Source organism: Dipodomys merriami, unplaced genomic scaffold, assembly GCF_024711535.1.
Source record: "Dipodomys merriami isolate MVZ:Mamm:240054 unplaced genomic scaffold, mDipMer1.0.p SCAF_2, whole genome shotgun sequence".
NCBI classification, from domain to species: Eukaryota; Metazoa; Chordata; class Mammalia; order Rodentia; family Heteromyidae; genus Dipodomys; species Dipodomys merriami.
Genome location: NW_027203381.1, coordinates 51,702,959 through 51,727,304, shown reverse-complemented (window position 1 = coordinate 51,727,304; position 24,346 = coordinate 51,702,959). Strand labels below are relative to the sequence as shown.

The following is a 24,346-nucleotide window of genomic DNA, read 5'->3' as shown; positions in this document are numbered from 1 at the left end:
TTTGTAGCAGCGAATTACACTTGTTGAGCACTCATGAACCAAAGATGGTTCTAAGGGCCTGGCTGAATTAACTGAATCTTCACAACGACCTATGTATGGTGATTGCTATTTTTCCTTTATACCTAAGTAGTGGAAACTGGGTCAGAGAGATGAGTGTCTAGTTCATTGTCACCTACTATGCTACATTAAATAGTTTCAAGTATTTCTCACAGGCTGAGCTGTTCACTGGAAAATGCATGAACATCAGTATGACTCCTCCTCCAAGGATTCATCCTAAGGATGCTTCTCTTCCCTTCCCTTCCATATGATCAGAGCCTCAGCTTGCCCTCTTAGCTGTGTCTGGCTTTTGTTATTCCAGGAGCAGCAACTCCATCAAATGTGAGTCTCTAAGAGCGCTCTTTCATCTGTTGCTTTCATCCAGAATCTACTGAGCATAATTTTGTCTTTACCTTTATTGTTTTACCCACTCCTCAGAATGCCAGACTAGATCCAGGCTGGTAAGTACCAATGTGAGTTCATGGATCAAAAAATCAATTTGCTTTGGTTATAAGGGGCTGAAGGAAGCAGGACTATAGGCTAATCTATCCCATCACACATGACAGAGTATCCATGACCCTCATGATCTTAGAGGACCTGAATAAAGAACAAGTCAGCTGTGTCACCCCAATCTCCATGCAGACAGCCTGAAGAAGAAACAAAACTGGATCCAGATATTATTTTCCTTTTGTTTTGGGCACCATTGTGGTTTGAACTCCGATCCTCACCTTTGCTAGGGATGACATGAACTACCACTGTACCATGCCCTTTTCTGGTGGAATTATTTTTCAGGTAGGGCCTTGTGCTTTTGTCCAGAGCTGGCCTGGATATCAATCCTCCCCAGTATCATAGCTGAGATGACTGGGATGCACCACTCCATCAGGCTTATTAGTTGATGTGGGTTCCTACATACTTTTGTCCCAGGCTGTCCTGGAACTCGAATCCTCCCAACTCTACCTTACCTGGATTACAGACATGAGCCATTGCTTTTGGCCATTTTTATTGAGGAGAAGTACCTCTAATAGATTGATGATTAATATTCCAATTCCAACTAAGGAGCTGGAAATAACTCAGTGGTATAGTGCTCACCTAGTATGTGTGAAGCTCTAAGTTCTATCCTCAGTAACACATGCACATGTGCATGAGCATGCGCATGTGCACATGTGCACACACACACACACACACACACACACACACACACACACATACACAGGAAGAGAGAGAGAGAGAGAGTGCTTAGGCCAAGCACAGTGGTCATTCCTATAATCCCAGATACTCAGGAGATGAAGAATGAGAGGGTTGTGTTTCCAGGTCAACTAAAGCAAAAAGGTTGTAAGACTTTTGGAAAAACTAAGACTAAAAAAATACTGTTATTATAAACTGATGTATAGAGGGGTTACAGTTACATAAGTCAGGTAACAAGTACAATTCTTTTTGGACAATGTCACCCCCTTCCTTCATTCTCTCCAAGTAAAAGTAAGACTTTTGAAGAGCAGTAAGACACTTTAACAAATAAGTCAAGTGTCTATAATCCCAGATAGGCAGGAGGTGCAGGTAGAAGGATTTGAGGCTAAAACCAGTCTTGGTCAAAAAGCAAGACTTGATCTTGAAAAATAACCAAACCAAAACAGAACAAAACAAAAAGAGTGGGAAAGGTATCTCTGGTGGCAGAGCCACTTGTCTAACTAGCACAATACCCTGAGATTAAAACATAGTTAATTGCACAAAATGGAAAAAAAAAAAAAAAAAGGAAGAGAGAAAGGAAAAAAAAAGGACAGTTTGGATGCTTGATGTCTTTCATGGAGATACTTTGTCTTTTCAAAACCTGTTTCCTCCTCAATGTAGACCCTACCTTAATGTTCAGCACTCAATGAGGCAGTGTACTTGTCCAAGCAAAGGAAGAAAAACCAGAACGAAAAACTAGATGAGAAAACTACAAACACAGCCCCACTGGGCCCACAGATGGCCTCTTTGTGAATGAAATAATTAGGCTAGCTCCAGCTGGGCAGGGCCTGGCATCTAAACTCCCCTACCTCTTCCCAGGCCTCTGCCTCCCTAAGAGCACAGCTGTTCAGCCCAGAACCCCACCCACCAATGGCAGGTGAGTAAATGAGATGGGCCTGCATGGAGGCCCTTCTTCAAAAGACAAGGGAATCTTTTGCAACAGAAATGGAGCCATTAGAAACCAAGTACAAAGATCACTGGTCTTGTAATCTCATTAGATACCCTACAAACAGCTATCCTAAATATCTATTATCACCAGGAATTTCTCTTCCAATTTTTTTTGGGGGATCCGGTCGTGGGGCCTGAACTCTTGGCCTGGGTGCTGTCCCTCAGCTCTTCAGCTCAAGGTTAGCACTCTATCACTTGAGCCACAGCGCCACTTCCAGCTTTTTTTTTCTTCTGCTTATGTGGTGCTGAGGAATCGAACCCAGGGCCTTAAGCATGCAAGGCGAGCGCTCTACCACTGAGCCAACATCCCAGCTCTTCTCTTCCAATTTTTTGGACCCAAAAGTTTTCTGAAGAACTTTGACACAGTTCAAGAACCTAGACTGGCAACTGGGTGCCGGTGGCTCATACTGTCATCCTAGCTACTAAGGAGGCTGAGATCTGAGGATAGTGGTTCAAAGCCAGCCCAGGCAGTAAACTCCATGAGATTCCAATAAACTACTCAGAAAAAAACAGAAGTGGTGCTGTGGCTCAAGTAGTACAGTGCTAGCCTTGAGCACAAAGAAGCTCAGAGATAGTGCCTAGGCTCTGAGTTCAAGCCCCAGAACCAGCACACACACACACACACACACACACACACACACACACACACACACACACACACACAAAATCTAGACTGGCCTTGAAATGCTGCTCACAGGGCCACATATCTACCAACGAGTCAGACAGAGTACTTCTGTGTAATTTGTAATGACATAATTGAAACCAGGTTCACATTTATTTAAGTAGCATAGTTTTGATGGAATGAAAATATTTTAGTTAGTGGCACCACACATTTTAGCAAAATTTACAGAGGTCTCCTTTGCTCCATGGACCCCCTCACTTAGTATAAGAACGCAGATTTAGAAATAAAGCACGTGGGACAGGGAAGGGAGTGTTAAATTTCAATCCTACACAATGGCACCTTTAACAAATCTGCCAGCCAGTCAAAAACTAAACAGGGTGACTTGAAAAAAAATCTTCACTACTGCCAGTTAATAGTCACAAGACTCCAGGGGAACAGAATCTTATGATGGCTCAGTATTTAAAATGCTATCCCAAAACACGTGGTTTAGGGTCCCAAGGGATGTTGAGAGCTTTTGCTATCATGGTGGTGAGCCTAGAAATTTTAAATTGGGAAAGAAGTCATTAGGAAAACAAAAATGAAACACACATAAATATATAAATGAGCACTTGGTGGTCTTGAGTCTGAAGCTACTTGTTTTGGTATATTCTTTCTTTCCCAGCACAAAAATCTTGAAAAAAAAAAGTGTATATGTGCTGGTACTAACTCAGGGCCTTGTGCTCTTGTTTGGCTTTTTAGCTCAAGGTTGCCACTCTACCACTTGAGCTTTTTTGTTGTTTTTGTTTTGTTTGACCACTTCCAGTTTTTGTGTGTTTGTTTTGCTGGTTTATTAGCGATAAGACTCTCATGTACTTTTCTGCCCTGGCTGGCTTCAGACCATGATCCTAAAATCTTAGCCTCCTGACTAGTAGATTACAGGCATGAGCTACTGACTCCTAGAATTCAGGCTACTGAAATAATGGAGTTTATATTTACAACTTTGATGGTAAAATCCTAACTCTAACTGTGGAGAAACAATCTCAGCAGTGAAGTGAAGTCAACTCTAAATGAAAAGCTGGTATTTCCATTACCCACCCTCCCAGGACTTATAGGAGTTTATAGAATTTGATCATTAAACAAATGCTGTAGGCTGAAAACCTAGTCTGTGTCAATCTGGGACATGAATGAGTTTGCCAACCTCTGAAGTTTGTTTGTCCTTCTCTTTGATCCTTTTCGAGAATGTATTAATATTAATGCTACACATGAAACGGAGGCAAACAGCATTCGCAACACCTGGCGATGGCCCTCCTCTAGCAACACTGGCTTTTTTCAGAAGAAATTTATGATGTCTATAAACTCACCTTCAAGGTGCTTAGGGCTGAAAATAAAGAACTCTTTTTTTTTTTTTTAACTCAGACTTTAACCTAACCCTTGGGTATTCATTATTCCATCAAAAATATTTGGATCTTCAAATTGGAACCTTAACTTTGTTAGAAATAAGCTTCACATTGGAATTTAACTTTGTAAAAATAAAATTTATGGTTGTTGACTTCCATTCAGTTGGCACTTATTTGTGCAAAGGAGTTCTTTCACAAGGAAGCTTAAGAGATGAGGGAAGGAAAGAGGGAACGGAAGGCATTCCTCTGATTCAGACTTGTTCAAGTTACCGTGCAGTAAGGAATAACAGTAGAAGACACATAAGACATGGTCCTTGTCAGGGACTTGGGGATGATGTTTAGGAAATGAGGTTTAGAGAAGCAGTTCCAACACCACAAGACTGAGAGGGAAGAGCAGACAGGAAGAGGGAGGCTAGGTGGTCAGCCCTCACTGCACTGAGCCAGCTTCCTCCCTCCACTCCTGGGAAATAAAGATACTTTCAGGATATCAATACAGATTCCACCTGAGCAACTGAGTATTTTGAACCCTTGTCTACAGATGAGGTATCAAGGCTCCTCAGACGTGTGTGTGAGTGTGTGCATGGACATATGTGTTTGTGTTATATCCCTATATCTGTTCTATCTACATTTCATTAAAGAACATATATAAAATTGATACATTAGAGAAGGAAATTTTTTTTTAACCTTTCAAATTGTATTGCTTTTAGTGTTGTAGAAAATCTTCTTGTATATAAAAGTAGGAATGCCTAGCCATGCTGAGTCAGAAGGGACCATGAATTTCATTTCCTAGCTGGACATTACCAGTCCTCTTCCCTATATCCCTCAGCATCTAAACTACTTGAGATAAGGGTCAAGTTCTATATTTATAAACTCAGATTTTAAAAATGCATTAAGTTTTAATACTGATGGGGAATTCATGTTTGAAATGGTCTTCTAAAATTTGAATAAGATTTATGGTTATGTAATCTGTGGTATGGTCTTAGTTGTCTTAGTCAGATTTTGGTCAAGAAGTAGTATGAAGTATCTTGTCAACAATCTGTGCTACACGTGAACTTGGCCAAACATAATAATTGTTCTTTATCACTGTATTGAAATCAAAATGACCTTATCAATATCATGGATTTTGTTTGTTTGTTTGTTTTGTTTTGTGCCAGTACTGGGGTTTAAACTCATGGCCCCACGCTGAGTGAGATTCAACCATTCTGTTAATGGAGTTGCTCTAACACTTGAGCCACAGATTCACTTTTGGACTTTTTACTAGTTAATTGGCAATAAGAGTCTCTGGACTTTCTTGTCTAGGATGACTTCAAAACTGTGATCCTCACATCCTCGTGAATAGTTTAGGATTACCAGAGTAAGCTGCCAGTACTGGCATAAATACCATGTTTTATCAAAATTGCAGCAGCAGGATAATGTTTGGCTGTTACCAAACACAGCCACATTTTAACAATTGAATATTATTTATTCATACAGAGGAATGCAGTTGGCATACATCCCTCATGAATGTTAAAAAAAATTATGCCACGTAAAAGAAGTAAGACACAAATGACTACACACTGCATCTATGTAGGCGAAATATCCAGAATAGCAATGTCTAACAGAGTTGGAAAGTGTAATAGTGGCTTTTAGGTCTGGCTGGGAGTAACTAGTATTTATAATGCAGGCTTCCTAGGAGGTGTACACTGGGCCTGAAATGCATGTTCTGGCTGACTGCACAGGCTGTCTAACACCTAATTGTAAACTTTAAGTAGGCCCATTTTATGGTATGTGAATTATATATCAATTTAAAGAACAAGTCACACTGTAAATTATAAATCTTTAATAAAAATACTTTGTCAGACATAGTTACCAAAAGAATTATGAACTCTATAAAATGACAAAAATGGATATTAACTTCAGCTCTGTAGATGTCTGAAAGTTAGCAGTGAGGGAGGAGGGATAATGAGTAATTTATGAATATGAAATTCATATTCCACTAAAGAATCCCTCACTTTATTTAAGCAAGTCTCTTTGGTCCATGAGGAATTTTGATCATTTTACTTTATAGAAAGTGTATTTACTTCTTATTGCTTTTACTTGTGCTTATGAAAGTTCAGGAAATTTTCATCCCACAAATAGGCTCCTCAAAGAAAAACTGACAAGTTAAAACTGTTATTACAGTGTATTTCAAACACCCCAGGGATTCTTTAGTTTTAACTGAAAACATATGGATTGTATTTGGTCTACTTGAAATGTTTCTGTTTTGTCAAGTGACAATCAGACAGCCTACAAAAATGGGCCATGATTTATTTTGGAAAGGCAATATCTAGACAAAACATAAATATATTGAATTTTTCAGATCATAAATTCAAAATAAAATGGATATAAGATACCCACTTCCCTCTGAATACCAAAAAAGAATTCTGTTTGAAAAAGAACTTCTATGTACTATGCCTTTTTTTTTTTTGCATGAAGACATAGGAAATGCAGCTGATGCCAGAAGCTCAGATTTACTATTCTAGTTACTCTGGAGGCTGAGAACTGAGACTCAAGATTCAAAGTCAGTCTGGGCAAATAAATGTATAGACTCTAATCCCATTTAAGCAGCAAAAAGCCAAAAGTGAAGGTGTGGCTCAAGTGGTAAAGGCCAACCTTGAGCAAAAATACTGATTGAGAGTGCAAGTTTTGGCTCCACAACCAGCACATAAACACACACACACGCACACACACACACACACACACACACACACACACACAGACTGCATAATGTTACATTATGTTTTATACCAGGGATGATGTTATGGTCATACATTTGTGATGTAATTAATATAGCATTACTATACATTTGTCTTCTTGTTAAACATTGTTTTTTTTTAATGTAAGTTCCAAGGACTGTTTGATAATCTTGACTTCCAGATAGGTCTGATAAGAATATTTTACTAACATTTAGGAACCCAATATCCAACGCATGTTGGAAATTCATTACCTAAACTGCTCTCATGCCCTAATTTTCTAGGCAAATCTTCTTGATACATATTTATGTTGTGCTGAATTGACAATCACCAGAATTTACCATGCATTTTATAATATACATCACAGATTCTTGTGAGTTAGATGGCCCAGAGCTTTATCAGTTACCTGCAGAGTAAGATGAGCAGAGGTTGTGATACTCACAGTTGTAGGCAGGTGCAAGGCGGTGCTGGGCTTCAAGGCTGGCCAGTGTAATGTGGAAAATGATGTGCAGCAGCAGGAAAGAGAGGCTGGTAAAGCACAGAGACTTCAGCAACCGTCCTGTGTGTCCTGGGGAAGAAGGACAGAGAGTGAAGGAGGTGCCAGTCACCTCTACCCACACTTCCTCCTCTTCAGATCCAACACAGAACATACTTCTCCATCTCCTAGTGTATGGACCCAGTGAAACAGACAGGCAATGTTATTCATACCTTACCTATTACTCTCTATATATCTGTAAGCCTTGCATTTATTAAAAGTCCACTGTAACATTACATGCAACACATCATTACTGTTATTACATGACATGTTATTGAAGGACCACAGAAAGAACCTGATCTAGAAAATTTCATAAGAAAATGCTACCAATTTTGAAGGAACAGTTAACATCCAACTTATAAAAGTAATTCTAGATTGTAGAAAAAGGAAGTGGCCTAAAGCATGTTATGAAGTTACGATAGTTTTGATTACAAAATTAAATGAACCTAGAAGAGAAAACTATAGGAAAATTTTACTCATGAGCATAGACCATTAAAAAAACGGCTAGCCAACTGAAATAACATAGTAAAGTTAAAATATATCATAATTACAATAAAGTTTATTGCAGAAAACAAGTATGGTTGACATTCATAAATCCGTAAGTGAAATTCATACACTAACAGGCTGATAGACAATTTTCTCAATGGGTACAAAAGAAACATTTCATGAAGTTAAAAATATTTATAAGCTTGATTTAGTGGCTCAAATCTATAGCTATAGATATTCATGAAGCTGAGATCAGAGGATCTCTGTTTCAGGCCAACCTGGGCCAAAAAAAAAGTCAGAGACATTCCATCTCAATAGAAGATTTCTTCTGAAATCAGGTGTTGTTGGCATTCTATTCAACATGGTACAGAAAACCTTAGCAAAAGAAATTAGGTTTGGAAAAAATTCAAAGAAGAAGTTAAACTGTATATGGTGTTCAGATGACATAATCTTATATAGAGGAGCCCTTAATATTCCAATAAAAAAGATACAAAAACCTAAAACTAATGACACCAATAAAGGTGCAGGATACAAAAATCAATGTACTAAAAAAAATTGAACACTGAAAAAGCAAGAAGGACTAAGGGCAAAAAAGAAAAGCATCAATATGTTTCTATACACTGACTGGACTCTCTGTTAAAAAAAATTAAACCCATTTGCAAAGCAAGATTTAATTAGCTACTTTTAGTATTGTTGTGCCAGGATAGGGAAGGCATGACAAAACAGAGCAACCAAATTAAGTAAGCCAGGAAGCAGAATAAAGGTAAGAATACAGAAGAGACTAGGGGAAAATATAGCCCCTAAGGACATGCCCAATCTCCTACATGGACCAACATCATATTAAGACTATCCATTCATTATGTCAAAGCCCTCTGGATCTAATACTCTCTGGAAACACCATCATAGCATACCCTGGTTACAGAGGTATGCTTTACTAATCCTCCAGGCATCTCTCAATCTGATTAAGTTGACACGTTAGATAACCATCACATAAATGGCTAAATCTGATCTTCTGTCATATGTGATTATGTGTGAAAGCTATTTTTTCAGATTTTCTTCTGGTAGCATTTTCACAGAGATTTCTTTGTGTTCTAGAGTGTGGAGAGAATGGAGGGACTACACGAGAACTGCATGTTTATTGTGACTGCGACTTCTGCTTTCACCAGAAATCACATACAGGTGAATGTTTCATGTTTTCAGATCTCTTCTTAGTATACATCCCATCCTGGATATTATAGTTGACTTTTAAAGTTGCCCACCGAGGTCACCTCTGAGTGCAATAATTTCCCAAGAAACTTCTTCTTAGTGGTCCTACTAAAATTTTAGGACTTTGCTGTTTCTTTCAGTGGTGATCTTTTGCTCAAGGTAGTGATGAAATTTCGTGCACTTTACTTCTCCTTATAGAATGAGCTCTGAATTAAATGCAATAAAGTCAAGTGCTTTGTATCAGTCTTTCAGTAAGTCCCCAAACTTGACAGTACACACACCATTCTGCTCTGTCCTCTTAGGAACCAGGAACAAACATCAGAACTGGAGATATGGGCTGCTGTCTTTAAATCCTCTGACAGTGGCAACAAGGAAAGACAAATAAAAATGCCCACTCTCCTGCCATCTCCAACTTGCCTGTTTCCTCTCACCTCTGTAAATTTGTGACTGGTTTTAATAGTTCTAAAAAAAACCTGAATCTGGTTGTTTTTATTTGACATTTGGATGTTTCTGCAAAGAAGCAGCCTATGGAGATGTGCATTGAGCCATCTTCACTAACATAAAATTTGCTTTCATTAAGATTTTCAATATGTGTCTTTTCTTTATTATACACATATCTACATATAGTGTCTGTGTATGAATATATGTAATACCAAAGTCATTGAATAGAAGGTAATTTTCACTTGAGTAAATAAAGCAGAACACAATCACGCAGAAAGCTAACTCTAAGTAGAGCAGTAACACCATAGGCCATTATAAGTGATCCATGATCCACTCCCATACCTTCCCATTAACTTATAAAACTGGCACAATTAATTCAAGTAAAAAGCCACCAATTATATACTCTTCCATACATTTTTTTCCTCTCACTCCCTTTCTTGTTTGACATCTTCCCTGGGGACAGTCCCAGTTGCCAGGCTATATTATGGTGCTCTCTTGAAGGCATCTAACTACCTTCCTCACCTCACACATGCAAGCTTTTCCTTCTGACAAAATGAAATAGGAGAGAAATCCAAAGAATTAAAGAATGAACAGGATCAATTCTCAATCTGGACACAACCTGGTATCCCCTGTAAGCTATACATTAATTGAACTACGCATTCTTAAAACCCTTGAAAAAAAACTGAGACATGAACTATGATATGAAAAACTCCCCAAGTCCTAGAATATCCCTGAAATGTCACAAATAAGGTGCACCTAAATATATAGTAAGATTTGACAACTGACTTAACAATGGAACCATGACCCACAGAAAATGATCAAAGCTGATGCCATCAATGTAAACAGACTGATTACCTGCTAAATACCAGAGGAAAAAACAATTAACATTCTTCAGAGGATTTTACAGTGTTCATAATGAAATATTTCAAGTGTCCACAACACAATCCCAAATTGTCCAAGATACAAAGAACAAGTTCTCAAGAGAAAAGTTAATCAACAGATGCCAATTCTGACATTCCACAGTTGGAATTATAAGAAAATGTTACAATAACATCCACTATAATGATGTCCCATGATATAAAGATAAACTGTTAAAATATAAAACAATCACAGTTGTCAGCAGAGAAATTGAAACAACAGCAAAAATATTCAAATAATTTTAAAACAGAAAATGGAATATCTGAAACTATATATACCTATATAGTATAGTACACCTGATAACTTATTAGGATACTGGAGGTACAAAGGAATGTCACTGAATATGAACTGATAATAACTGTTATCGACTTAAGGAACTGAGAGGAAAACACTGGAAAAAAGTTAATAGAACCTTAGACATCTGACAGAAAATATACAAAGATCTGTCACTTGTTATTAAAAGAGATTGCTACAAAAAATGAATAATAATTTAAGAAATTTAGTGAAGAGGTAATTTCAATAAAACTCTTGAAGGCCATAGGTAAAAAAATGTCATATTTCATATCAGAAGAGAACAATTCCAAACCTACATTTGAAAACATCACAAACCATTCAGACAAGAACACAGTGAAATAATATTATAATGTTATGAAAGTAATGAATTGTGAACTCAGACTTCTACATCTTGTGAAAATCTCTTTCAGAAATACAGATAAAAGTAAGGCATTCTCAGATAAAGGAGAAACTAAGACCTGTTTTAAGAGAAATGCTCAGGTAAATTATTCAATCTGAAGGTAAATTACTCCAAATGGAAACCTGGAACTTCAGAAATGAAGAGCAACAAAAAGAAATAAAAAGTTGCTTTATGGGCTGGAAAGGTGGCTCAGTGGTAGAGTGCTTGCCTTGCATGCATGAGGCCCTGGGTTTGATTCCTCAGCACCACATAAGCAGGGAAAAAAAGCCGGAAGTGAGGGTGTGGCTCAAGGGGTAGAGTGCTAGGCTTGAGCTGAAGAGCTGAGGGACAGCGCCCAGGTTCAGAGTTCAGGCCCCACGACCGGACCAAAAATAAATAAATAAATAAAATAAATAAAAAATTGCTTTACACACATGCATAGTTGTACAACACATACACAGCATACACATAAACACATACATGTATGTGAATGCACACACACTACACACATTATATCATACATATACACATACAGCAATACATGAATACCTACATACATACAATATGCACATAGACATATACACACATATATATTCATATACACATATACAAACATACCTATATCTACACAAACAACAGGCACATATGCACATATACTGATACACATTCACACATACATGTACACACGTACAAATACACAGACATGCACACAGGTATATACATCTACACACATATGCCTATACACATAAGCACATATACTCCCAGTCTAATTACAGCCATGCATCACTTAATTCACAGCATACTGAACAAGATCCCCATTTCTCAGGATGGCATCAACTTTTGTACGCTAACTCTGAAATTTCCCACTTAATAAATGTGTGCCAAAATCACTGAGAGATACTTTTTTTGTTGTTGTTTGTTTTTTCTTTCTTTCTTTCTTCCTTTTTTTTTTGGTCGTTGGGCTTGAACTCTGGGCCTGGGCACTGTCCCTCAGCTCTTCAGCTCAAAGTGAGCACTCTACCACTTGAGCCACGGCACCACTTCCGGTTTTCTGGTGATTTATTGGAAATAAGAGTCTCACGGACTTTCCTGCCTGGGCAGGCTTTGACCGTGATCTTCAGATCTCAGCTTCCTGAGTAGCTAGGATTACAGGCGTGAGCCACCGACGCCCGGCTCAGAGATACTTTTAAAAGCATGTTCTGAGACTTTTCTTGTGAAAATAAAACAGCAGAATTCCTATCCATATAGGTTTCTAGATAAATTAATAAATTTGATATCAATTTGGCACAAAACCAGTGTTCCAAAACCAGTGTTCCAAAAGTATTATTTGTATGTAAAGTCTTTGCCATTTTACTCAAAAGATATATATTTATTTACAGCTTAATTAGGAAAACTTAGTAGAAGTACTATGCAGAATAGGTACTTAAAATGCACATCTTACATTTAGAGGAAAAAATAACATAGAAAGGAAAATTTTTCATTTGGAGGATTTCCTACAAATTACTCTTCAGATCCAATAAAAGAAAAGGCAGTTGATACAAATCTGAGGGTTTTCTTTTACCAATTTTATTTTATTTTTTTATTGTAAAGATACTGTACAGAGGGGTTACAGTTACATTATTACCCCCTCCTTTGTTTTCACCCTACTATCCCTTCCCTCCCCACCTCACCAATTCTTCCCTCCCTCTTCCCACCCCCACCAAGTTGTAAAGTTCATTTTCAACATAATGTCTTGTAAATCTCATTCTTACAGTGGGTCAACTATCATTGTTTTAGCATTTGTTATTTCCCTTACCCTCCCCAAATGAGAAAATGGATATACAAGATGCAGGACACCAGAATCAAATACAGTGAAAACAGGGGTTATACCATGGGGAAAGAACATACAAAAGAAACAAAAAGTCTTTCCATTTCCTAACAAATGGGGGGGAGGGGTTCATTCTTTCTGAAGGAGTCATAAAATTCTATTGTGTGTGTGCGCGAGTGTGTGTGTGTGTGTGTGTGTGTGTGTGTGTGTGTGTGTGTGTGTGACGTTTTCTTGATCCATTCATCGACTGAGGGGCATCTGGGTTGGTTCCATAGCTTAGCTATAGTGAATAATGCTGTGATAAACCTAGTTGTGTTGGTAGCTTTAGTATGGCCTTGTTTGTGATCATTTGGGTAGATGCCTAAAAGTGGGATTGCTGGGTCATAGGGGAGCTCTATGTGGAGTCTTTTGAGGAACCTCCATACTGCTGTGCAAAGTGGTTGAACTCAAAGAAACATAGGTCCATGGTTTCCCTTATTTGCAATAACTAGTATATGTCTACGACAAACAGAAGAGGTCAAAAGCTCTGTACACATGACCATATAACCTGATACTAAGCAAAATGAACCACAAGATAGGGACACAAGATACTTTATCTTTCTTGTTGATCTTTTTTAATGTACTTAGTGATTTTTTTTGTTTCTTTGTATATTCTCCCCCCCACCCCCACCACATGGTACAACCCATGTTGTCACTGTATTTGATTCCGGTGTCCTGAATCTTGTATATACAATTTTCTAATTTGGGGAGGAGAAGGGAAATAACACAATGCTGAAATAAGGATACAGGATGACCCATTGTAACAATGAGATGTACAAAAAACTATGTTGAAAACAAACTTCACAACTTTGCGGGGTTGGGGGAGAGCGAGGAGTTGGGGAGGTGGGGAGGAAAGAGATGCTAGTGGAAAAACAAAGGAGGAGGTAACAATGCTTGATAGGAAATGGACTCATTACCTTGCTCATGTAACTGTAACCCCTCTGTATAATATCTTTACAATAAAAATATATTTTTTTAAAAAGAAACAAAAACTTCTGGGCATGTACCCAAGCAATCACAAACAAAGCCATACTAAAGCTACCAGCACAACTATGTTTATCACAGCATTATTTACCATAGCTAAGATATGAAACAAGCCCAGGTATCCCTAAGTACATTAATGGATTAAGAGTTTTCTTATAAATTCGAAATGAAATTAATTATAGATGCCTACCAGATGGGAAGCTTTTAGGCAGAACACATGTTGCTATTTAACCATAGTTAGTTAAAAGAATTGCCATTCCTGCTGGGCATGGTAGTTTACACCTGTAATCCTAGATACTCCAGAGGCTGAGATCTAAAGATAGTGGTTGCAGGCCCCTTTTCGCAAATGAATCAAAAGGCTGGAATTGGAGCTTTGGCTCAAGTGGTAGATGTCAGTCTTGGGCAAGAAAGCTAAGGGACAGCACCCAGGCCTGAGTTCAAGCCCAATACTGGAACCCACACATACAACCAAAGAATGGCAATAACTGGGCAACAGTGGCTCACGCCTGTAATCCTAGCTACTCAGGAGGCTGAGATCTGAGGTTTGCGGTTTGAATCAGGAAAGTCTGTGAGACTCTTATCTCCAATTAACCACCAGAAAAATGGAAGTGAAGCTGTGGCTCACGTGGTAGAGCTCAAACCTTGAGCAAAAGGAGCTCAGATATAGCACCCAGGCCCAGCCAACAACAACAAAAGGAACCTCGTTACCAATTCAAATGAAGAGAGAGAACACATGTGTACTTCATAACCAGTCTGAAATCTCATGAGACTCTAATTCCAGTTCCCAAAACCTTTTTTTTTTTTTTTTTTTGGTAGAAAGGAGTGAATCCCAGAGAAGTGACCAGGGAAAAAGCTATTTGAACAAGGAAGGGTGGCATTTCCTGCAGTATTCTCCTCATCTCCATACTGGGACTGAAAATTCCCATTATGTTCCTGCAAGTGGGGTACAGAATTCCCATCCATGCCTTCCTAACTCTTTCCTTGCAAAAGCCCAGTGTTCTACCTCTACTTTCTTTCCCCCATTGGTATAGTTATTGGAGACATTATTATCATTTATTATCCTGGTTTTATGTACAATGAAACTTTCAAAATCAGCCACACAATAAAACAGATATAAACAGAGAAGAGCAATAGTTTCAGAGTATAGGTGAACCATAGTCAAGGGACAAGGGACAGGAACATGAAGATGCCTGCATCAAAGGCTTCCACACCTTTCTCCCTTCCGAATTGACTGTAATCAGTTATCAATTCTGCAACATCATTCCCTTTAACTTTGACCCAAGGAGAATTTTGGCCCTCCCTCCACTGAGATGGCCTTGGAATATTCCTTTAATATTAAGACACAGTGAGTAACTGTGGGATGGAGTTCCAAGAGCAGGAAGAGAGGCTCAGTGCTGACACCTCTAGGGGAGGAAAGGCACATAGCTTCCGGCACATGGCTTCTCCCAAGCAATAAACCATAAAAACGTCATGAGTACATTATCATTCAGTGTCCTTTAAAAACCAGGGAATTGTAATCAGCCCTGTGTTTTAACCAGTGATCCTAATTGTGTATTTTTTTTCATTCAAAGCATGGTGCATGAGGCTCACCACAGAGTTACCACTCCTCCAAAGCTAGCCTGTTTACTGCTTTGTATTGCTCTATCCCTCCAAAGTATTTACTGTGTGCTGATGATTGGTTATGTCTTTCTGGTTATCTGTCTTTTGTTTTCCCTTCTTTTTCCTGCATTTGGAACAAAAGCCATGTTTCTACACAAGACTGTAGTCTGGCCAGAAGCCCCTTGCTCCTGGTGTGTTCAGGGATACTGTTTGGACAAGTCTCAATCCTGATGCTTAGCTCAGTCTTCTGGAAATTATTTGAAACAATTTCTAGGCTGCTGCTTTCTAGTTTGGGGGTAAAATTAATCTTCTTTGCATTTAGTTACCCGTGTTTCAGCAAGAATCAAGCAGAAGTGTGGAAGTGGAAGGTAATTACGATAGTCATCCTCATAATAGTATAACAAAGCTCCCTATGATGTCAGAACTTCTCACTAGAGCTAGTTCCCAAAGATTCCCATCACCTTTTCTCCAGGTAGCTCCACATTGGGGATTAAGCCTTTAATCTGCACCTTTCAAGAAAAGTTACAGTCATGGAAGTGGGTGGCAGGGAAGGGGAGAACTCGTAACAAAGATTTTAATTCTCTTGCTTATAACACCTGGAAAAAGTTCAAATGCAATTTATAACAATATCAGCCACCTAGATGATAAAAACTATAGTCCTCCTGAAGACTTTATCCTTGGAAGGGACTGATGCTGGTATCGTAGACTGAGTTGGTATAGAGAATAGGCCTGGTCCCTGAATTTTCTGGCATCCTGTTCATCATGTGCCCTCTTGCTGCCTCTCCACCATGCTGTAACAGAAACCAAAGACTGAAGTCTTCCTAATTTTGGGTTTTGAGTCTCCTAAGTTGTGAATTCAGTAAAACTTTGTTCTTAATATAAGTGTCTAGTTTGGATATTTTGTTATACCAGTAAACAAATAAAAAATAAAAAGTTTAAGATAAATACTAGAATGACTTTCAGCTAACTTTCTTGAGATTCTCAACAATGTAAATAAATAATATCCTAAAATATGAACAAGAAATTATTTTTAAGAAGTAGAAGAGATGACTTTTCTTTATAATGTCATTTCTTCTACTTCTTAAAAATAACTTCTTATTCATATACCAGGTGCTGGTGGCTCACTCCTGTAATCCTAGCTACTCAGGAGGCTGAGATCTGAGGACGGAAGTTCAAAGCCAGCCCCAGCAGGAAAGTCCGTGAGACTCTTATCTCCAATAAATCACCAGAAAACCGGAAGGGCACTGTGGCTCAAGTGGTAGAGCACTCGCCTTAAGCTGAAGAACTGAGGGACAGCGCATAGGCCCAGAGTTCAAGCTCCACGACCACCAACAACAACAACAAAAAAAGGAACAACCATGTCACAGACATTAAAAATAATTCTTATTTATTTAAAGAGATTAATAAACTAAACCTTAGGTTAGACACAGAGATAAATTTAATGAATTTGATAATAATACTGAAATGTTTGCCTAGAACCCAGTAACAAAGATGATACAAAACAAGCATTAGGAGACATGGAGGGCAGATTGAGAGAATTCTAATATATCTTTGGGAATTCAGAAAAGCAGTGTGCACAGTAGAAAAAATACCTGATGAACTTCCTTCTACTCATTTGTCTGGTAATTTGTGTATGCCATAAAGCATGTTTCACAAACACAAAGTATTAGGTATCTTATGCCAGAGACATCTCTATCATAGGGCAAGAGTATACAGCCTGTGCCCTTCAAATCAGAGAAAAAAAGGGTTAGGGGATCCATAAAGGTAGTAGAAATCAAAAAGAAATTAGAAATAGCACTGTTGTTTCAATCAACTAGAAACAGAATTTATGAAACCCTGTACTCACTCAGGTGGAAGGAGCCAGAGTTTCAGTAAAGTTGGGAATTCTAGGTCTCTACCTCTGAGGACCAGGAAGAAAATATTTTATGCTTTGCAAAGGTGCTCATGTCTGCCCTTGTAGCACAAAAAACAATCGTACACAATATATGGACAGGTTACTTGTAGCTATTGGTAAAATTTGGAACTTGAATATACCCCACAGGCGCATGGTAAAAGGCTTGATCCCCAGGGTAGAGGTATTGGAAGGTTAGGTTGTCTAGGCTTGAAAAGGTGAGATCAGTGTTTGGGCCATTTTTCTTGGAGACAGCAGTAAAGGGGGGACTGCTCCCCCTTTTTTTGTCAGTCATGGGGCTTGAACTCAGAACCTGAGTTCTGTCCCTGAACTTTTTTTTGTATATATTTTTATTGTAAAAATACTGTACAGAGGGGTTACAGTTACATGTGTATGGTAATGAGTACATTTCCTATAGAGCATATTACCTCCTCCTTTGTTTTTCCCCTATCATACCTTCCCTCCTCACCTCACCAACTCCTCCATCCCTCCACCCACCGAAGTTGTAAAGTTTGTTTCCAACATAGTGTCTTGTACATCTCATTGTTACAATGGATCAACCTGTATCCTTATTTCAGCATTTTGTTATTTCCCTTCCCCTCTCCAAAATAGAAAAGTGTATATACAAGATGCAGGGTACCAGAATCAAATACAGTGAAAGCATGGGTTATGGGGGGGGGGGAGGGCGGAGAACATACGAAAGAAACAAAAACAATCTCCTGGTACGTTATAAATACATTAAAAACAACAGCAAGAAAGATAAAGTCTCTTGTGTCCCTATCTTGTGGTTCATTTCACTTAGCATTATCTTATATGGTCATATGTACATAGCTTTTGACCTTTTCTGCTTGTTCTAGACATATACTAGTTATTGCAAATAAAGGAAACCATGGTGTCTCTGAACTTTTTCATTGAAGGCTAGCACTCTACCACTTGAGCCACAGTGTTACTGCCTTGGGACTATCTTCTCTCTCTCTGGCTTGTGACTGGAACTGCCAAAATTGAGCCAACACAAAACTTTTCTCTTACAGGTTAATTATTGACTCTTTTAGGAGTCAAAAACGAATACAGCTGTGACACTATACAATATAGATATAGATACTAAAATTTAAATTTCCAGAAATTGGGACATGTTATGAGGTCATATTTTTTCTTGATTTTTTTTCAACTAAATATGGACACAAGAAAATTTTGGCTGGTGGTTATCATTTGATGAACTCTGCTCTTGATGAACAAAACATTTGAAAGCAAAAAATCCATAAGTATAAATAAAGAAAAAGGCTAGATTTTGATAATCAAAAAATTTCCTAGCATCCCATGAATTCCACAATATCTAAAGAATTCTTTCCCACTTACAAGGCTCAAAGAAACAATGGATTCATTAGCACCAGCTGGCAAACACCAGATTCAGTCTTTGTGTTCGTAACAGTGAGTTCCCTAGAGAAGATGCTACACATTTTTACTTTCTAGTCAGATCATTTCCAGAAGAAAATCAAGTTAAAAAAAAAAGGCTTAATTCTTAAATTAGAAGGCAGTTACTTTTAGCAGTGTTTCTTGCGGGTTTATTTTGTACATGTCAGTGTATACATATACATAAACTTCATGTAAGCACACTTTAATATTTCCTCTAGGTATGAAAGACTGAAGTACAAAATACAAGCCAAATTGGATACTCCAATTTTAAGTATATAAATACAATGGCTTTTCTTGTACCCTCTTATAGGTTGGTAGAGAACAGGCTAATGCAAACAACCAGTTTTGGACACGAAGAATTTTCCTTGGTGGATCATTGATTATACAGTTCCACTCAGGAAGTAAGGGAAAGCTTTAGCAAATACTCAGACAGGGGAGCAACTCAGTCTTGTGCCTTTGTCTGACCTCTTCAGATCTTCTAACAGGCAGGATGGTATCAGTAGCTTAGTGATGCAGTGAAGTTCAAAGACATGTATGATATTAACTACAGTCCTGAGAAAAGCTTTTGTGTCATTGTGGAGCTTGAAATTTGGGCTTTGTGCTAGTCCAGTAAACAAACTTCAAGACTAAGGATAGTTACTGTTCTTTTTTATGTTGTTGTTGTTCTTTAATTTATTTTTTAAACATTATGTTATAACTTTTGCAATTTTGACCCTGATAGTTTCTGTGTTTTGTAGAAAAGTCCAGGGATGACAGGGCAAGAATATGGGTCTCTTTATAGAAAGTTCTTTTTTTTTTCTTCTTTTTGCTGGTCCTGGGGCTTGAACTCAGGCCTGGTTGCTATCCTTGAACCTCTTTGTGCTCAAGGCTGGCACTCTACCACTTGAGCCACAAAACCACTTCTGGCTTTTTCTGAGTAGTTTATTGGAGATAGGGTCTCACGGACTTTCTTCCCTGGGCTGGCTTCAAACCACAATCCTCAGATCTCAGCCTTCTGAATAGCTTGGATTACAGGCATAAGCCACCAACACCCACCACCCCCCTTTTTTGAATTAAATTGTATGTGTGCAACACACATACATACACACATGTGCACTGGTACTGAAGCTTGAACTCAGGGTCCAAGCACTGTCCCCTACCTTTATCACTCAGGACTGGCAGTCTACCACTTAAGCCACAGATGGTTTTTTGTTTGTTTGTTTGTTTGTTTTTGTTTTGTTGTTGTTGTTGTTTTTGCTAATTCATTGAAGACAAGAGCCTTATGGATTTTCCTCTCTAGTAGCTAAGATGACAGGAATTAACCAGCACCCAGCTACAGAATGTTCTTGAATGCAGAAATTCCAACAGGAGACATTATCAAATTGCAGAAGCTTCCTGTCAATTCTCCTGCTAATTCCAAAGACCTACCTATGGGAAGAAGCTGTTAGTATAGGCGTTAGGTATGTGGATTAGTCATTAGTAGTGACATCCATGAGTCTCTGCTCTCTTGTCTTTGTTTAAGAATCCTGAAGACTTCAGAAAGGTACCAATAGGAGCGTTAATTTTGATATTTACCAAATGCAGACTGGAACCTGGCTCTCCTTTACTTGTGTTTCTGAGACTTTACACATTTCTCAGTTTACTTACCCCACATTTCTATTGTAGGGACTAGAAGGACTCATCTATCTCAGGGAGGAGCCATTTGGGATCATACAACTATGTCTGTGATGATTGAAAATATGAGGAATGTGGCTTAATGTTCATATGCTTATTCAGCCTCATTGCTTAGGGAATTGGATTAGAAGAATAAGGAAGGGAGAAGATAAGAAAAGTATGCTGTGTTGAAGAACTAGCAGAATCAGAAGGAAGAACTCTGTGTGTGTGTGAATGCACATGTGCACACAGGCTTGGGCTTGAATTTAGGGCCCCAAACTCTCAGCTTTCTTGCTCATGGCTGTAATTCCACCACTTGAACCACACCTCAGTCTGGCATTTTGCTGGCTAATTAGAAAGGAAGTCTCATACACAGATTCTTTTTCTGCCCAGGATGGCTTCAGACCTTGAGCTTTAGTTCCCAGCCCTCTGAGTAACTAGGATTACAAATGTTAAGTCACTGATGTCCAATCAGAGGAAGATTTTAAGAAAACTGAAAACTGGAAGTAAATGGGGTTTACTTTTGAGACACTTGGTTATCTTAATAAATAACCCTTTGTTCCAAGGAGGTAAAACATACCTTTTGAAATGTGTTTCCTCAAACCAAAGTCTCCCTGCTGACAACTGCTGTTTTGCCCATAATGTTCCAGAGGAGTTAACTGCATATTTCCTAAACTGATCACCCTGTGAGCTTCTGGAAAGAAGGAACCCAAGATGTGACTCTCCAGACTAACACCGTACTTTATGCTTAGGAGACCCCATTAAATGTCCATTAAAAAGACACAATAAGAATGAAAATCATACACATGATAAAAGGTGTGCTGGTTTCCATCTATGTTGGCAAGAACAATTCACATCAAGCCAACAAGAAGTCATCAACTTGCTTATTGTTTCATGAAGCCCATTTGCAGATTTGGTACCAGGGGACCTACAAAGAGTGGTAAAAGGGAAGAAAAACCATTAGGCTATTAAACCTGCTTCCCTGGGGGCAGGCTTATTCCTTGTGGGGACACCCTCCCAGCAGTTAACTTGAGATATCTACTGATCAGGGTTAGCCAACAATCCCTTTAGGAAAACACTCACATGGATGCTGAAAGAACTTTCTATTCCGCTATACTTTATCCTCACAGGCTCAAAATAACTTAACCTTTGCCTTTTTTCTCCCTTTTATTTATTCTTTCTTTGTCCCTAGTTCAGCATATCCTAAGTGTCAGGCATGAGCAAACATCAAGAGGACTTTAGCTTTGTGTGGATCAGGTTAAAAGACTCCATCAAAGGTTGCATCAAGTATTGTTGAGGTGTCAGAACCTAGCTTCTCATCACACGGGGTCAATGCGGTGGGGGCCACTTACTGTCTTCATCAAGTTTTTTCACCTATATTTGTTCATTATCATGAGGTGACCACTGAGTTAGCCAGGAAGAGGGAATTGTGCTATACAGAAGGTTACAATGACTAATTGCCTTGTGATCCACTGTGTTTATCCTTCCCGGCCCTGGGCTTTCCTCTTGTGTTTTAGAGGCCAAGCCAGACAGCTGTTAGCCAGCATTGCCTTCTGTTTGTAGTTTGTACTCATAGATAAACCAATAGTGACTCATCTGTAAAGGAAGTCTCCATCATGAGCACAATCCTACTCAACTCCTTTCCACCACATCATAGGAAATGAATCTTTTCAATTAATTTGTCTCCATTACCACAGCAATTTTTAAATTATTTTATATATTTTTACATTTGATTTTATTGTAAAGATGCTGTACAGAGAGGTTACAGTTACATGAGTAATGAGTACATTTCTTGTTGAGCATTATGACCCCCTCCTTTGTTTTTCTCTTTCTATCCCTTCCCTCCTCCACAGCCCCTCTGAAGTTGTAAAGTTCATTTCCAACATAGTGTCTTATGATAATATACATTTATCTAATTTGGAGAATAACAAAATGCTGAAACAAGGATATAGGATGATCCATTGCACAGTGACTTTTTTAATCCATCTATAAAACTGCTAAGAAGAATTTTTTGAAATTGAATTTCTCCTTTTAGACTTTATAGGCTTCTTTCTGAGATCTAAGTCCTCCTCTAAGTAACACAAAAGACCATCCCTGGCTACTCAAACTGAAATGGACCTCACCATCCTCGAGGTTCTGTTTTTCTAACCTCACTATTCATCATGAATTTTCATTATTTTATTTGCTAACTTTTCTCTGGCTTGGGCACGGTCCCTGCACTCTTCAGCTCCAGGCAATAGCTCTACCGCTTGAGTCACAGTACCACTTCTGGTTTTCTGGTTGTTTATTGGAGATAGGGGTCTCCTGTACTTTCCTGTTCGGGCTGGCTTTGAACTGTAATCCTCAGATCTCAGCCTCCTGAGTAGCTAGGATTACAGGTGTGAGCCACCGATTCCCAGCTGCTCATTTTTCTCTTTTAAATGATGGCTTGATGATTTCAAGGATTCCCTTTGTTATACATGGTTTTCTCTCTATTCCCAACATACAGAAAAGTGTTCAGCAGAAACTACATGACCACTATTGGTTGAATAGGATGTATCAGGAGACCCTTAAGAGACATGCATTAATTAGGACAGCCATGTGGATTACATTCTTAGGGAATACTGTGAAATCTTTAACTTCCCTCAAGACAAAAGACGGAAAGAGACAGGATCTTTTAGTACCTAGCAAGGAAGGGAACAGGCAGTACTTGGCTCTTCAAAGTTAACTTTCATGGGGCTTGAGATTTTATCTAGAATTGGCTGACAGTCTTGCATTCACACCTCTGTATCTGTTATAAAACAGATTCCTCCATCCTACGATCTTCCAACCCATTCCTATTTCATACATGTTAGCATGTAACCCTGCTAGACTTATTTATTATTTGACTTGAGTATACTATTAGGCTGAAGACCCTTCTAAACCTAAAAACCTACTGCAAACCACCTTTCTTTTCACATTATTGTGGCTTTAAAAATAATGAGACCTTTAGAAAAATATATATGCAGAAAATAAATAAAGTGTAATACATATACACTCCAGTGAATTTTAGCCAGTATGAGAACCTGAGAACTGAGAGCTGAGCACATCACCACTCAGGATTTTCATTGTACCCTCTAGTTACCTGCAGAAAACTGAGAATCACAGGTTACCTGCCACAACCAGCACAAAGAACAATCACTCTGGATACAGCCCAGCTAAGACTAAAGACAGCACTGTTAAAAGTACCAGAAGAACATATCTTAAGTTGATGAGATCAATGTCAAGACTTATGACAGGTATTAAGAACTATGAAAGCCAGAGGGCAACAGAACCATATTTCAGTGTGTAAAACCAGGAGGATTACAATTTCAACCATTTTTTTTAATTACTAGTAAAACACTTCTTATAAAATGAATGCAAACATATAGCTTCATAGATAAATAGAAACTGGGCACAACTATAACCAGTAGAGCTAAATTATAAGGAATACTAAGAGGAGTTCTTCAGGAGGGGAAAACCACACTAAAGGGAAACTCTGATCTACAGAGAAGAATAAGGAATATTCACATATAAAAATGTAAATGAGCCACTGACTCATGCCTGTAACTCTAGCTATTCAGGAGACTGAGATCTAAAGATCATGGGTCAAAGCCAGCCCCAGGCAGGCAAATTCATGATACTCTTATACCAATTAATCACCTAAAAGCCAGAAGTAAAGCTGTGGCTCAATTGGTAGAATACCAGCTTTGAGCAAAAAAGCTAAGGGACAGTGCCCAGGCCTGAGTTCAACCTCAGGACTGGTACACACACACACACACACACACACCCCAAACACACGCACGCA

General features: G+C 38.6%; 1 protein-coding gene across 1 annotated transcript in view; it reads right to left on the bottom strand.

Moving 5' to 3' along the window:
* The window catches only part of Piezo2 (piezo type mechanosensitive ion channel component 2), a 395,532-nt gene that overhangs the window by 246,959 nt on the left and 124,227 nt on the right, over positions 1–24,346 (bottom strand). The window contains exon 3 of the mRNA XM_070029632.1: positions 7,360–7,485. Coding sequence (XP_069885733.1) covers positions 7,360–7,485 — 126 coding nt within the window. The remainder of the gene's footprint in view (positions 1–7,359; positions 7,486–24,346) is intronic.